General features: G+C 46.7%; 1 protein-coding gene across 1 annotated transcript; it reads left to right on the forward strand.

The window, feature by feature from the left end:
- Positions 1–12,976: 12,976 nt before the first annotated feature.
- Positions 12,977–16,581, forward strand: ddrgk1 (DDRGK domain containing 1). Its single transcript, XM_085265387.1, has 8 exons — positions 12,977–13,184; positions 13,720–13,869; positions 14,209–14,327; positions 14,438–14,539; positions 14,620–14,742; positions 14,813–14,851; positions 14,927–15,032; positions 16,256–16,581. Exons 1-8 carry the CDS (start codon positions 13,097–13,099, stop codon positions 16,414–16,416), a joined length of 888 nt encoding a protein of 295 aa, XP_085121513.1. The 5' UTR covers positions 12,977–13,096; the 3' UTR covers positions 16,417–16,581.
- The last annotated feature ends 236 nt before the right edge of the window (positions 16,582–16,817 follow it).

The following is a 16,817-nucleotide window of genomic DNA, read 5'->3' on the forward strand; positions in this document are numbered from 1 at the left end:
CACACAGATCGGAGCGGCGAGCGATCAAACCACCAACCTTCTGATTAACAGATGTTCTACCTGCTCTACCTCCTGACCTACAGCTGCAATATCAGTGTGATTACTTTTTAGTTTCCAACCACTTAAAGGGACGGTGTTTCTCGCATCCTTTTACGCAGATGGCCGCCCCTCCCTCAGCCCGGCTCTGCTGGAGGTTTTTCCTTTCCACTGTCGCCAAGTGCATGCTCAGAGGGACTCGTCTGATTGATGGGTTTCTCTGTGTCATTGTAGGGTCTGTATCCTACAACACAAAGCACTGATTGTTGCTGTGATTTGATGCTAAATCTACACATTAGGTGCTTTTCCCTGTAACAGGAAGTGGAAGTGATCTGGATGTGTATGTGTGAGTGTCACTGGCTGCGTGTGCAGCGGGGTGAGATGTGATGGTAAACCTCGCTGTGCTTCTCCTTAACTTTGCCATGTCTGAAGTCCTTTTGTTAGTCACCACCCAAGGCCACACAGTTATGGTTCAGAGGTCAATAATTGACAGAGGATCATAGTGGAAAGTTTAAACGTCCTCTGGGTTAATGTGTGGTGGAGCGTTGTAAAAAGAACCTGCAGTTAGGTCTCACTTGTTCATCCTCAGCAGCTATGCTCTCACCATCCATAAACCCAGTTCTGCACTTCTGAGAACATTCCCATGCAAATGTCAGTGCACCGAGTGCTGCTTCCTGGGAATGTGAAACTGCTGGTTTAGCCGAAGCTATATAACACTGGAATAACAGGAAAGGGATACGAGATGGTGGGAATAATGAAAGTGTAGGACTACAAAGCACTGCTGTGGATGTGGCACGTTTGTGTGTGAGGTTCAGTAAAACCTGCAACTCTGATGCTTTTCACTGAGAGAGGCTGAAGCTGAGATGCTGCTGGTGAAACGATCCCTGGTGGCAGGTTAACAAGCACCCGTGTGGTCATACTGCACGTTGGCTCGTCGCACACAGAGTACACAATAAATAAAAACATAATGTGTGCAGTATTTGATTTTTTCTGTTGGTAAACACATCAGTAACCACGGTGAAACCAGATGCCCACGCTCGTGTGTTTTACACCTGTTTGTGTTTGGAAGTGTCCTGTCTCTGTTAAACCATCTGCAAGGTCTGGTTTGGAACGCACATCAGAAATCTGCACATCAGAAATCTCTCTTGGCTCGATGTTGGATTGCTACGATTCTCTACTTAAGGACTTTGTCTAACATTCATGCACACGCTCACAGGACGCATGAAGGACACCTCAGGCTGGGGGTGAAGCTGCTGCTGCTTCTGCTTGTCATAGGACCCAGTCTGAGCCCGGCAGGAGCAGGAGCAGGGGCAGGAGCAGGAGCAGGGGCAGGAGCAGGAGCAGGGGCAGGGGCAGGGGCAGGGGCAGGAGCAGGAGCAGGGGCAGGAGCAGGGGCAGGAGCAGGAGCAGGAGCAGGAGCAGGGGCAGGAGCAGGAGCAGGAGCAGGAGCAGGGCCAACCTGCTGTGCGGTCTTAGAATAGAGACACCTGTGACTCTGTTAGCACGGGGGAAACCAGGGTTTTAGGCTGCTCTGTCACTTTTAAGAGGCTGCTTTTCACAAGTGCTGAGAAAATAACCTTCACTTTCATCCCACCCCTGCAAGTCGATCATGTTTGGAGCTTCGACATGCTCAGTTTGTTCAGAAACACACTTATGTGACTTTCAGTTAGGCTGTAAGCAGCCTTGGCTGAAATATGTCATCAATGTACACTGTAGCACAGACGATGCCTCCCTACAAACACACGTTTTATTTAGGCACTGGGCTCTTTGTTAAGGACACTGCATCAGATATTGTTCTGTTTATCTCACATGTTGTGATTAAAACAGGTCTGTTTGTGCCTTATCCATCAAAACAGCGTAAAAAAGTATTTTGACTGGACTGATGAAGCAGTACTGGACTGCTCCAAACGTGTGAGCCTCTCAGTAACAGCACTGTGCTCTCTGAGTGGAGTCGAGTCAATGTTTTACTTTGTGCGACTTTGATACCCAATCCCTTCAAACCAGGAAATGATGTCACGACATAGCGGAGGTGGGAATTGGATATGGCTGCTTACGTTTCACTGGTTCCTTCGGTTCACTATTTTAAGGATACTTGGAAACAAATGAGATGTGGAGCAACGACTGCGCATGCAAACACTGCCATCAAGAAGTCAGTTAGTGCTGCCCATAAAGGAGCTGCTGTGTAACAAACACCCTCTCCATTAAACTTTGATTGCGTTCCCCTCTGTCCCTTCCCAACCACTCTTTAGACGCCGTGGTGAAACATACACTCTTGCGAAACTTTGAACTGGTTACAAATTAATCTACGTCTCACAATATTTAGTTGCTGCTTACCCCAGTACAAAGTTTAGCTCTCATTCCTTCCAATAATTCATGAGCTGGTTAATATTTGAGCCGAATAGATAACCTGATGTCCAGAATTAGACTGTAGCTCTTTGAGCTGGGAACAATTCAGCGTTAAGCAGGCACATACAGAAGTTATGCTTAACCTCAGCTCAGTGCTGGTTTTCAAGGAACGCTGCAGCATTTTGGAAAATCTGCATGCATGCGATCTGGTCTAATGTCCCCTAACTGTGGATTAGCACAGACAGGAGCTCCTGCAGGAAGCATCCTGATAGTGTTTGTCAGGTTTTATCTCCACCTTCTAATGTTTGTTCCCTCGACAGGCTGAGACGTGCTGAAAAATAAGTTGTTCTCAACTAAACAGAACTTCTTAAAGTGCATTAGAGTAAAAAATGTGCAGACTTTTCAGATCTCCGTTAAAGTTCAGAATCAGAGAGCTTATTAAACTCTCCACTCTGCTAACTTTCTTCCTGTGGCCACACCGCCATAACTAACTGACAAACAGCCTATAAATGGTAATGTGTGACTGAGGACCGAGAGCTGCACGTGTGGGCCGACGCATAAAGAAGCGAGAGGGCTGAGCGCGCTCACGTGTCCTAAGCTCATTGCTCGTTTCCTCGCACACAGGTAAAGGCTCCACCTGTGAGCGCTGCGGCCTCAGATTAACACCTGCTGAAAGGCACAGAATATCCGGCCAAACAAGGAAGCAGCGAGTGAAGCCATAATGCCCTTGAAGAGAAAGGTGAACTAACACAGCACACCCTGCTCCGAGCTGCAGTCATATAAAACACACAACCATTAACAGACTGCCCGGCGGCTTGATAAGGAAGATTATGCTGTAAATCACTCTGGCACCAGTTTACTCATTTTACCGACTCGCTGCTATTTAGCTCAGGGAAGAACAGGTTGCGAGGATTTCCTTCCATAGCAGTGTGATCCTGTCAAAGTCAAGTCCCAAGAACGGGACGTGGTTTTTATCCACTTTATAAACTCCAACAGCGATGATGAAATGTAGCACGCGCTGGATCTGTTTGACCAACAGAGGACTGCAACATGAATCAGAGGCGACGCAGACGTCATCAGTTTCTATTGTGACGACAACAAACTCACTGTCACGGATCACAACTCAGTCGCACATAGTGTCAACAAAGAGTGTTTTTAGAGGTGGACAATCTGGCTGCGGCCTGCCCTTCACCCGCGGGACGCTCAGAAGCCTTAGACGGGCACAGTGGTTCGGTCTTTTTACTGCAGCCTTCAGAGAAACGAATTCAGAATTATTTTACACAAACAAAAGGAGGAAAATGCAAAATTCGATAGAACAGTAAAGTTAATGATCCAGCGGAGCTCCGCCCATCAGCGGATGCTCTGACGTCCTCCCTGTAAGGTGCAGGACTGAAACGCTGCTGCACTCATTGCTGCACAAGGGTTCAAACACTCTCCTGCTTCAATGTTCATCTCTAAACGATGGATCGATATCAGTATAATTTAAATCCCAGAAGGCTGATTCTGTTCATCAGGACGTTTTCAGTGGGAGAAACGTTTCGTCATCATCAGGTGACGTCTTCAGCCTCAGCTGACTGCAGCTTTCCAACCTCATAAACATGACTGACACCAGCCCACTGAAGGAACACTGGGCTGGGAGGTCTCTTTCTTGATCGTTAATATCCAGTTTGTCATGAGCACTGATCAATGCCTTAAATGCTCTGTAGTGTTCAGGTGCAGTTTGCTCCAGTGCAGACATCTTGGCTGCGTTTGCACTAGAGCAGGCAGCAGCAGCCACTTACATGCTGTCCTGTTCAGGTCCGATAATGATTGTGGGACTTTAATAGGCTGTGCTGCATGAGGACAAGATGCTATTTAGGGATTTAAATAGAAACCAATAAAAGACGTCGCAGAGGCTGCGATGTCATAACGTCTGTTACCTGGCGTGAGGTCAAAAAGCACGAATTTATCATCTCCCATAATGCAACTGGATGCTGTCTTCAGTTAGAGCATCCATCAGCATGTGGAACACGTGCAGTCCACAGCACACTGCTAGGCTGTAAACAAATACGCAACATGAGGCTGGACGACCCGTTAGTTACAGCACGCCAACACAACAATGTGCTGCAGCAGTCGGCAGAATACTGACACACATCAGAGGGTCAGCCGTCTCTGCAAAACCTTGCAGAGTGCGACCGACGGAGATGTTTGCGTTAGTCTACACATGCACCACACATACATAACAGTCTTCATACTGTGTGCAGATTTCTCCATCACACTGCAGCAACCTTCAGCCTCGAGCCTGTGCTCGAGAGGCAGCGTGACGCTGAGTGATACGACACAGCAGAAACAGACACAGGACTGTCTGCCTCCAAGTTTGGACCTACCAGCTTGAAATGAGCAAAATGCACAGAGCATATATATCAGAGGTCTGTTGGAGAGGCAGGAGTTTAAAGTTTAGTCTGTGCTTCCACTGAGTGAAGCTCATAAAGAGCCTTTACTGCTCAGCTTTTTATTGATGCTTTTATTTGTCATTTTCACTGCTCGTGCTTCACCTCGCAGTGAGAACTGTGTTTGGCAGGTTGTGTTACTGCTTTCCAGCAGACTGCTCTGGTTAGCGAGTCAGTGACCCCAGCTGTGGCCGCCTGCTCATGCATAAGTCTGTGCCATTGCATTTAAAAGGAAAACTACAGCAGGCGGTTCAGCAGCTCTCTGCAGCGCTAACAGTAAGTGAGACTGCAGGCCTACACAAATGTGTCATCACAGCTGTGTGTTATCTGAGCAACTTGTGTTGCTTCGGTTTGTAACACCTGTCAGTGACAGGACACGCAGCTGCATCCACATCACAGCAGGTGATCCTCCGTTCAGTGCTAAAGCATCACATCGGCGCCTCTGGACTCTTTCCTTTAGCTGCCCACAGCTCTGTTATTCATGGGAGACATGAGAAATGCAAAGTGTGTTTTTGAGTGAATGCAAATAGTCCCATTCGATTCGATTCGCACTACAACCTGCTTTGCCTCTTATCTGTAGCTATTTCTATGTAATTGAATAACTGTACAGTACTCTCTGTATATAGTAGCCACTGTCCTTGATGTAAATATGTAAGAAAGGTTGTGTATGTTTCTGTCCTGTGTCCTGTTTGTTGTATATGTGTCTTTCTGGCTGCTGTTACAACCAAATTTCCCCTTGTGGGACAATTAAAGGATTCTTCTTCTTCTATTATTTGTTTCTGTCTGCTCAGTCAGAAGTGGAAGTCATGAATGTGCATCAAGCCAGTGAGTGTCTGCTTAGCCCAGCTGTGCGAGGCTGCTGGGCTCTGTGTGTGTCCAGAATTCAGAAACACCACAAAGGCTCCGCGTACACTTAATCACAGCGTGTTAATCAGCAAACTTCTTTAGGTTCACTTTTGAACTTTGGACCCGCTCAGTCTCCTTGGTCTTTATGCTAAACTGTGCTAACTTTGCCCTTGAATCCAAAGGTAATGACATCCTTGGTGGATTTCTGACCTTCCCGGCCTGTCTGTAACTCCGCTCATTCCCACTGTGTGAGTAAGCATGGGATTAATCTGATTTGGTGCTCTGCAGTGTTTTCTCACAGCTAAATAAAGCGTAGTGTGAGCACGCCCTCTGACTGAGGTGGTGTTTCCTCATAGTAACCCGTGCTGCACAGGAGTCACCTTGGGCCTGCAGGACATTGCATCTCTTCCTGTCTTCCTCTTCCTGTCTCTCTCTGTCCGGCCCCTTCTTACTACTACCTCCTTGTTACATCACGCACACACAGAGCTGCTACACCTGCACCGTCTGCTGACTGGCTCAACTCCTCTTGGCTCAGCACTTTCCATGTAGGTTGCACTGACCTCTGGAGGTTAGACGTACCGTGGAACATCAGCCACGAGCCACTTTTCCCTGCCGGTCTTACCAGAAGTGGAGCTGCAGTAAACCCCGCCCCCTCAGATCACCTGAGCAGTGAAACAGGAAATAAAGACTGCAGCAAGTCAAGTGTCCTTCCATCACCTTCAACTTTAGATCGTCTCAGCTCTGTGACACGACATTCTTTGCAGATCACAGGAGAGCGTCTGATAGGTCGATTCTCTGCCAAACGCAGTGTTGTTTGTGTGCGAGCAGACGCACAACTGAGAGAGAGCACAGAGCACAACGCAGTGGAGTGAAATTCATCATCTGCTGTGGCATTAAGTCTGAGTACAGTGTGTACTATCAGTGTAATCACTGTAGTAAAGACACACACGGGCCATTTTTTACCAGCATCAGCAGTGTTGTTAGTAGCAACAAAACATTTCCGTGTACAGATGGAGCACACACAGTGCTAAGGCAGGTAAGAGACACAATATCACATTGCAGTGGGCGTTCAAGAAAGAGGATGTGCCCTCCAGATGTCACCGGCGATGGAAAAGTAGAGTCGCGCCCGGCCGAGCCTCACATCCTTCTGCGGGAGAAGGGATTAAACGATGAACCTGTCCTCATTTCACTTTGCTATCTGCTCTCCTGTTCTCTGCTCTCTCTGCCCAGAGGAAAAAGTGCTGACAGTGTTTCAGCTGCTGTGTACCCGGTGCTGTGTTTGCAGGCTTGTTCCTTCAGTCACGCTGGCTGCCAGAGGCGCCGTCTCATCAAACGCACCAGGACCATTTGTCTCTCCTGAGACATCGCTTTAATTAAACTGCAAGCACTGTGATTCAGACATCCTCCACGATGCTACAGCTCTCATCATGCAGCTCGCACCGGCCAAGTCTTTCTGTTGTCACGTCCACACAGACTGTGTGTTGTGGTCTGAAGCAGAGCTGAGCTGCTAACATCACAGTGACATTGTCAGGGTTGTTTAGCAGAGCTTCCCTGGAGAAGAACCAAAACTGCTCATGTCAAACTGGTTCAGTCTAAAGTGAACATCTGAAGAGTCCATACTCAGCACCCACACCTCTCAGTTTGTGCTGGTTAACCAGGGTTTTGGTCCCATCAGATAGAGCTGAACTCTCACAGGGGAATGTCAAGAATCCAGAGGCTCAGAAACCTCCCATTTACACAACTGTTCATCAGTGCAGTGTATGACTGCTTCTTGATAACAGTGGGTAAAATATTTCTTTATTGAATTGTGACAGCTCTCTGCACCAAATACTAGAGACACAGTCCAGTATCAGCTGTCAGGGAGGGATTCACAGAGACCTATCAGCACTCGAGTCTCCTCCGTCTGCAACCTTCACTCATCATAAAAGCTGAAGGCTTCTTCATTTCAAGGTCTACAACAGAGCCTGTGGACTGATTGTGTAACACAATCAAAGGCCACAATGTTTCCACAATCTCAGTTTCCAGGTGTGACTCGAGCAACCAGTCCAATAGTAGATGATGATGCTTTCAGGTGCACTTTATTACCGACAGTTCATCAGATAAGCAAGGGCTGCTTGTGTGCATGTGTGTGTGCATGTGTGCGTGCATGTGTGCCTTCAAAGTGATCTAGTCCGCAGTGTTTCTGCCACCTAGTGGTGATCAGCAGGCTCTGCATGTTACACCTGTACAGCTGCTGCCGAGGTGCTGCAGGCTGGTTTAATCCGACCACAGCGCAGTTTTCAGTACCAGGAGCTTCATATAAATGCTTGTGTAGAACCAAAATGCACTTCCTATGTTTTTGCACCCATGCTTGTATGTAAAACGCTTCCTCACTGTACTCTAAAACATCATGTAGGCATGAATGTGTGTGTGTGTGTGTGTGTGTGTGTGTGTGTGTGTATTTCAGTCCGGCTGAGAAGTATTGAAGTTTTTGAAGTTTTGCTCTAAGCACTGAAGAATAAACACACAAGTCACCCAGCTTTTTAATTGGCTGTCTTCTAACATGTGACTTTTGCTAACCTTCTGCTGTGACAGATCAACAAATGCAGGAATGGATTCACCATCCACTGACCAATCAAGTCTTCAGAATCAGCCTCGTCTCTGAGCTCTGTGTGTAGACAGGAAGATGAGCATCAGGAAGAAATGCAGGTTCCTAAACACGCTTTTTAGCAGCAAAACATTTTATAGCAGTTTCGTTTTCAAGCATTAATATATAAATTAGAAGAGCTATTTGTGGACAATCAGTGGCAGGTTGATTACACCATGAAACAGTATCCTGTGACACCAGGTGCTGACAGTCAGGTACCTGATCAGCATCATCTGTGAGCATGGACCCTGCTGCAGCAGTCAGTAGTGTGTAGTATGTGTCTGACACATGCTTGGGGCACGTACCACAGGACAACTTCAGTGTGGTGTTCTGTGACACATATAACAGAGGACGTCAGAGACAGGCCATGAGGTGGGCTTCAAGGAGATGATGCCACAAGGAGACCGTCCCCTCACCTCAGCACTGAGTATGTCTGTGAAGGTTCACAGTCATCCAGGTCATCGTAGTCAAAGGAGCTTGCAAAGAAAAGCGTCTGGACTTCTTTAAGTTGCTTGAAGACGTTTCACCTCTCATCAGAGAAGCACTGAGTACACAAGTCACAAGTAAACAGAGACCACACACGTTTAAACAAGAAAGGTTTGTTCATCGAAATTATTTACCATTCACCCCTAAAACACACACAAGTCACATGTTTATTAAAGTAATCAAATTACAGCATTTATGTTAGACGACTTTTAATTAACTGCTTTAGCCCACTTACAATGAAAATTAAAAAGAATCTTGTTCCTGACCTGCAGCATGTTAACACTGTTGGAAGGAAAAATAACTTCAACTCCAATTTTGAAAACACAACTTTCTTTTTTTATATTTTTATAAAGCTCTGACTGTATTCTGAGTCTGTGGTCTGGGAGAGAGTCTGTAACTCTGTCTGCAAATACAGTAAATAATGACCAATGTTGGGTAATTAATTATATAGTTACTTCTTCAGAAAAGTAACTGAGTTTTGCAAACAACAAAGTTTTTTGCAGCTGTTTACCTAAAAATGCAGCCAAGGCGTTTTTTAACAAACATTTCAAACTATTTACAGAACAATCAGCTGTTCTGCATCTAATCTGATGCCACACAAATTATTTGTGTCGCTCCAAAAATAATTTGTGTCCACTATGAGATGAAGGAGAACAACAGCCTGATACCTGCAGGCCTGACAGCAGCAGATGTGTCACTGCTGTAACACCTGTAACACTCAGCAGGCGCCTCATTGTTCTGACACACAACAACACTACTGACTACACTACACACTAACTACACACTAACTACACACTGACTACACACTAACTACACACTAACTACACACTGACTACACACTAACTACACACTGACTACACACTAACTACACACTGACTACACACTAACTACACACTCACTACACACTGACTACACACTGACTACACACTGACTACACACTAACTACACACTCACTACACACTCACTACACACTAACTACACACTCACTACACACTAACTACACACTGACTACACACTGACTACACACTAACTACACACTAACTACACACTAACTACACACTAACCAGGGCCGTGCAGAGAGGTTTAAAGGGGCGGGTGCTCAAAGTTAAAAAGGGGCACATTGAACCAGGCTGAATAACAACAACACACATTCATCAAGAATCTAATATGGGAAGGGCGGGGCTGTGCTGATCCAGAATCCTTACATTATTATTTATTACTAGAGCTACAATAATAAAGCAAAGAAGAGGGGGAAGTAATAAATATGAAATAATGTATTTATGATGATTCCATTTGTTTCACTATCCACTCTGTGCAGGGCAAAGCTTATTACATCTTTAAACTGTAGAGATACAATCATTTTACTGCTGTAAAATCCAACTTTTGTCTTATTTAAAATATAAATCTAATATAATCTGCTTCTTAATGTATGTTCTTTAAAATACAGCGTGTGTTTTTAATATATTATAATTATAATAATGCATAATTATGTGGACATGCATATTAGATCGTTTTTAGTGAAATATAATCCCTCCAGAAAGGCAGGAAAAGCCCGGAAACTTCCTTTAAAACTAAATATGTTCCCTGAAATGGTGACAGAGCTACAGACCCATGACAACTATATGCTAAAGCATATAGTTAGGGCTGGAGCAGGTGACCCTGAATCCTCCCTTAGTTATGCTGCAATAGACGTAGGCTGCCGGGGGATTCCCATGATGCTCTGGGAGTTTCTACTTCACTCACTATGTGTTAACAGACCTCTCTGCATTGAATCATATCTGTTATTAACCTCTGTCTCTCTTCCACAGCATGTCTTTATCCTGTCTTCCTTCTCTCACCCCAACCAATCACAGCAGATGGCCCCGCCCCTCCCTGAGCCTGGTTCTGCCGGAGGTTTCTTCCTGTTAAAAGGGAGTTTTTCCTTCCCACTGTCGCCAAAGTGCTGCTCATAGGGGCTCATATGATTGTTGGGTTTTTCTCTGTACCAATGAAGCGCCTTGAGGCGACTTTTGTTGTGATTTGGCGCTATATAAATAAAATTGAATTGAAAGCCAGGTAGCCAGCAGCTGTGACCAGCACTACCTGTGCAGTTAATAAAAGGACAGGTAATGTTTGTCGCGCTGTTGCACACACAGCACGCTCGTTTGTTTCAGTTCGTCAGCTGCAACAAGACATCTTACCAACGTGTACGTAATAAGCTAATACTCCTGTGTGCTACACACTACAGTGTACGCTGTACACCTACTTACTGGTTGTGTCGCATCAGTCTGTGTCTCTGAGTTAACTTGTGTTTCTCCTACAGCTCCGGACCGCTAAAAATGCGCGTGCTCTTTGTGAGCTCGTTCTCGGCTCGTAACCAGCGCGTTCTGCCGTCGAGGGCGATCATTGGTTAAATGTGATCATGTGACTGATGCAAGCCAGATCCTTTTATTTAGCAAAACTGTGATTAATAGTTAAATATAATTGTTGAGGGGCACAGACAGGACTCCGCACACACACATTAAAAAATAAATAAAAATTTTTTTTTTAAAGTTGCCTCAACAAAAGGGCACTTTGGGCACCCATCAGGAAAGGGGCGGGTGCTCAAGCCCCTCTAGCCCCCCCCCCCCCCCCTCTGCACGTGCCTGACACTAACTACACAAGATTTGTGCTAAACGTCGCAAATCTGTCACATCTCAAACACGCCGTCACTCCTAAAACTTTTAAACTCTAATTTAAAAACTGGTATAAAGTCCACACTTTGTCCGTCAGTTGTTCGTCTGTCCTGCTCACGTCTCCAATGGTTGGACATTAACGTGGCTTCACTCCACATCAGCCGCTTTGCTAAAACACCGGTGTCGCACATAAGGACGCTGTCAGAGCCTGTCAGCGACGCTGATCAGCTGCGTATATACGAATGTGAATCGCATCATTGGCTGGACTGTGGGATAAGGTGGCATCGTTCTGATCCCATACGGGAGCAGCCAGTCACTGACTCACACTGCAGAACAGGATTGTTGAAGTTTTAATTTTAATTTCAATTCAGGTTAGATTTGTTTTGTGGGCAACGCAGATTTTCTGTGCGCAGAGACGTGCCAGCAGTGCGCAATTGCGCACGCGCGCAGCTTGGAGCGAACATTGGTGGGCAATCATAATGACCAGTTTATCTCAACCCTGAGGATAAGCGGAGCATGGACGCGTGGATTTAAGCTGCTCTTCATATGTCGCTACCAAAGAGGACAGTGTTGAAAACCTCTTTTCAATACAAGCTTCAGTGCGCTTCATGTATCCATCACTAACTTGTGGGATCGGCTCGGGTGTGCTGTTCATGCCAGAGTGACCAGTACGACCAGTTGAAGGAAATTGCCGTCCCGGGTTTCCTCCGTGGCGTGAGCGATAAGCAGAGTTTTGTCCTTTCCTTCTAAGATTCCTAATTATTTAAAGTAACACTCAGGTATGCCGTTCAGCTGGGTTAGTTACAGCGCCGGGAGCAGCTTGGGAGAACAAGGAAACACAGACTGCTTCAGGTTGCCTTCCCAAATCAACTCAAAGGTTTATTTGATACACAGCAGTTTATATAGATGAAAAAAAAGGTTCGTGTGTCAGCTTTCCCAGTTCAAACCGGTACAGACTAAATAAGGAAACGTCTTCCTGCCTTGTGAGCAAAGAAGTATCCTGTGTGTAGTTTATCAGTTCAGCTATAATTTATGATCATCCCAGCAAAATACACTCCTAGACATAAAATACAGAGTTCTTTCATTAGTGAATTCTGAAACGAACCACCTAGCCTTTAACGAGCCTTTTCCAGGAGATAAAGAAAAAGGGAGGATGGGAGTAAGGAAGTGGTCTCATCTCTGTGGTGTTTTCGACCTTGGGGTACCAGCTTGTGAGTCCTACACATTAATTCTTGGGTCACAGAGAAAGAGAAAAACAACTAGTAGATTGGCCTTATTGAGTAACAGTTTTCCTGTATAAAACAATATCCTGTAAATGCTTACCGTGGTATCAAAATATCATAACACCAGTGCCATCCCTTTCGTGTGAACACAGTTCAGATCTGATCTCCGGTGTTCAGGTTGGTGGATACCGGATAAAGAGGACGACAGCAGAGGCTGCAAACCAAATTAATGAATTGACTTCATTGTTTTCTGTGGTCATCATACAGCAGCTGTACTGAGAACTCCAACACAGCAGGTGGCGCTATGTCCCTTTTCTATCGGTTCACCAAAACACGCGAAGAAGAAGCAGAAGAAGAAGAAGAAGAAGAAGGAGCGTTAGTACTGAGCTGTCACAGTTGAATAGACGGGATAAAGGAACAGATTCCGTTCAGAGTATTTCCCGGGCAGCTATGGATGTAGCGCTGTATGTGATAGCTGCCGCTGTCCTCGTCGTTCTCATACTGTTTGCCGTGAAGGTGCGGAGGCAGACACGGGCAGGTAGGACCGCCTCACTGCGCTCGGCTGCAGCGGTGGGCCGCTGCCTGGATGCCGACATGCCGCAGTCCAGGCTGCTCGTTTCAGACGCTGTTTGGTAGATGAGCAGCTCGCACACGCTGAGCAGCACCTGTAGCTGCTCGGATCTGTGCCGTGTTTTGGTGAAGCCCTAAACGTGTCGATCCGGCTCATAGCGCGCTGACAGCCGGTTGTAAATAATGAGTTCATCAGATGTTGGTGTTAAAGCTCGTCGGGCAGTGGGAATGGAAACGTCACGCGTGGTAACGACGTGCTGTCAGCGTGCAGCTGTGCAGAGCTGATGTGGGCCTGAACGTGTCATCAGCCCGTGGCTGAAGCCAGGACATGAGGACACGGCAGACTTACACCAGCTTTGGCCTGAATCTGTTTCTGATGGCGTTTAAACTCACCGAAACAGACACAAAACCCCAGCTTTATGTGGTCACCCCCCCAGTTTAAATATTTACTTAATTGACAAAGTGTGTGCATGGCTCATAGTTTCCTTGTGCTGTGTGCTCAGCCGACGAGGACCAGCGCAGGGATGTTGTGCGTGCAGCGGGGCCCCCTCAGCGAGCAGCAGAGGAGCGAGGAGCCGGCATGCCTCGCAGGAGAAGGAACCTGGCCAGTGTGATGGCAAACAGACGACCTCAGAGAGAAGCTGTGGAACGCGGTAAAGCCCCTGAAACAAACACGTTAGTGTGCTGGAAGAGTCTGCTCGGCTCGTGGTTGAGCTCTCGGAGCGTATGTTTCATGAGGGCCTCTCCGAGCAGAAGCACAGGCTTCCTGTGGGACAAATGTCCCTCATAATGTCCCTGCATGTTCATCACACAAAGATGAATTTCAACATTAAACTTGGGCTTTTCCCACAGTTTTTGCTGAGCATTTATAACGTGTCACATTATTTGATTTCACCCCCCTTTTTTCTGTTTCCACTTCTGCTGATCAAATGCAAAACACACAGTAAAGGTGCTGTTTATACATGAGAATGAGTGTGTCCTGCTGCTTTCAGAGGAGGAGCCTGTGGAGGAAGACGAGGCGGAGCAGCAGAGCTTCCAGCCGACTGCAAAGGTCGGAGCCAAGAAGCAGCGGAAGTTGGAGGAGAAACAAGCCAAGAAAGCCCAGAGGGAGGTGAGACACGCTCCACTGTCCACTCAGGGCTCGTTTCGATCTACTGGTTTTTAATGAACTCTGTTCTACTGCAGTGTCTTCAAAGTCACTTTACAGTTTACTATTTTCAGGCTGAGATGGAAGAAAGGGAGGAAAGGAGGAGGATGCAGGAGCTCAGAGAACAGGAGAGGCAGCAGGCAGAGGAGAAGGAGCGGCTGCTGGAACAGAAACAGGTCTCACCGAGTCTCCTCGGCAGCTTTCCTCGGGTGCTCACGTGATCAGATGCTGATGCTCTGTGCTGCTCTCCACTCAGGAGGAGCAGGAGCGCCGAGCTAAAGAGGAGCAGGAAAAGCGCGAGGAGGAAGAGTACCTGAGACTCAAGGCTTCCTTTATCGTAGAAGAGCAGGGAGAGGAGGAGCAGCTCTCTGAGGACCAGGTCAGACCGGAGACATTATGGTAAACATTCCTGTTTTATTTGGAGTAAACCTCTGCTTGTGTATTCTCAGTCACGCAACCTGCTGCAAGAATTCATCCAGTACATCGAGGTAAGGCCGCCCACTCCGTCGCTGCTCCCCTGCTGACATCAGTCGGCGTCTTTCTAACTGTCTCCTCTGCTGCAGACCTCTAAGGTGGTTCTCCTGGAGGATCTGGCTTCTCATTTTGGGATGAGGACACAAGATGCCATCAGCAGACTGCAGGACCTGCTGGCTGAAGGCTCCCTCACAGGTTAGCGCGTCAAGACCGTTCAAATACACTGAACATGTCAGATCCAATATGCCAGGAGGCCAGAAGATGAATTAATTACATAATTAATGAGGAAAATCAGGCTGACAGTTGCTGTTGTGAAGGATCATTCGTCCTGAGTGAGCCCGACTGCACATCCTCCCACATGTTCATGGACGACTTCAGCTCGTTCCTGGCAGTAAGCACAGAGCTTCTGTGCTCGATGCTGCCACCAGATGTCCACGTAACTGTCTGAGCATTGCTTCTGGTTGCCATTATGAAGTGCTGATGCAGTATCTAGGAGGCAGATCCTACGGTGACCTGTGGGGTGGCTTTAGCTCAGGTGGTAGAGCAGGTCACCTAACCAGAAGGTTGGTGGTTCATTCCCAGTCTGCAGAGTGAACGTGAGGCTACGTTCACTCTGCAGGTCGTAATGCTCGATTCTGAGTTTTTGATCAAATCCGATTGTTTTGTCTGCTCGTTCACACTACAAATAAAATGCGACAGCAAAGGCGCTCTAGTGTGAACGCTCAAAGCAGCTGCATGCGCAAAAGAAGACGTCACGCACGACGCGCTCTGTTTAGACCCAGAGCAACAGTGTTGTTTGACTGATGGCCTTAATATAAAGACTTCGGACTTCACGTTTCCCAATTTTTGCTTTAAGTTATTTTGTTATTCACATAATAATGTAAATAACCTAATAATGATCCTTATTGCTGTTTTAGAGGAGCGCTGCTTCAAAGGATAGCTGCAGGTTTCTGTCAGATAAAATGTTCACGTTTCTCCAACGTTGTCTTCCCAGCAGTTTCACGGGATGGCCAGGAAGCGTTCGATGTCTTCTCCGGCGCTGATAATGGCGTCTGTCTTGTGTCAGTGATGTAAAAGACGGATTTAATGCAACATGACCATCAAACAGCAGTCGCTTTCTGAAACATCAGATGTGTGTCGGATTCAGGACCACATACGAAAGTGACCCAGATCGGATTTGAAAATATCGGATTTGTGCCGTTCACACTGTCACACCATGATCGGATAGATGGTCGCAGAGGGTCAGAAAAGTCTGATTTGATGCGCTTTCGCCTGCAGTGTGAATGTAGCCATAAATGGGAAGTGCTTAGAAAAAAGCCCTTGAATGTGTGAATGTGCAGAGCGCTTTGAGTGCTCAGACTGAGGAGAACGGTGCTGTATAAGAAACGGTGCATTCACTGTTTACTTGTTGTCTGCAGGTGTGATTGATGACAGAGGGAAGTTTATCTCCATCACTCCAGGAGAGCTGGACTCTGTGGCTCAGTTCATCAGGCAGCGAGGCCGAGTGTCCATCACAGAGCTGGCTCAGGCCAGCAACTCTCTGATCAACCTGATGCCTGAGAGTCGCAGTGCTGCCTGACACTCTGTGGACACATCCTTGAGTGGCTGTTGACACACAGCTGGACTCTTCACTGCCATCCTGTGTGGCTCAGTACTCTTAATCACAGCAGACGTCAGGTTACAGTTGACCTCCCAGTATGAGGATTTCAGCCAAACTGGAATAAACAAATCCTGAGTTTTATCAGTGACTTGTGTATTTTTGCATTTGCACAACGGCGTTTCTTCTTTACTGGAGTCGTGAAGCAACTCAGTGGCTCAAAGTAACACCCCACACTCATGTCTGTGAAGGTTCTCAGGCATCCAGGTCATCGTAGTCTAAGGAGCTTGCAAAGAAAAGCGTCTGGACTTCTTTAAGTTGCTTGAAGACGTTTCACCTCTCATCCGAGAAGCTTCTTCAGTTCTGAGGTCAAATGGTGGAGA

The sequence above is a fragment of the Mchenga conophoros genome, linkage group LG23 (assembly GCF_057382185.1).
Source record: "Mchenga conophoros isolate Kocher_MC1m ecotype Shallow Benthic linkage group LG23, M_conophoros_male_GT1.1, whole genome shotgun sequence".
NCBI lineage: Eukaryota > Metazoa > Chordata > Actinopteri > Cichliformes > Cichlidae > Mchenga > Mchenga conophoros.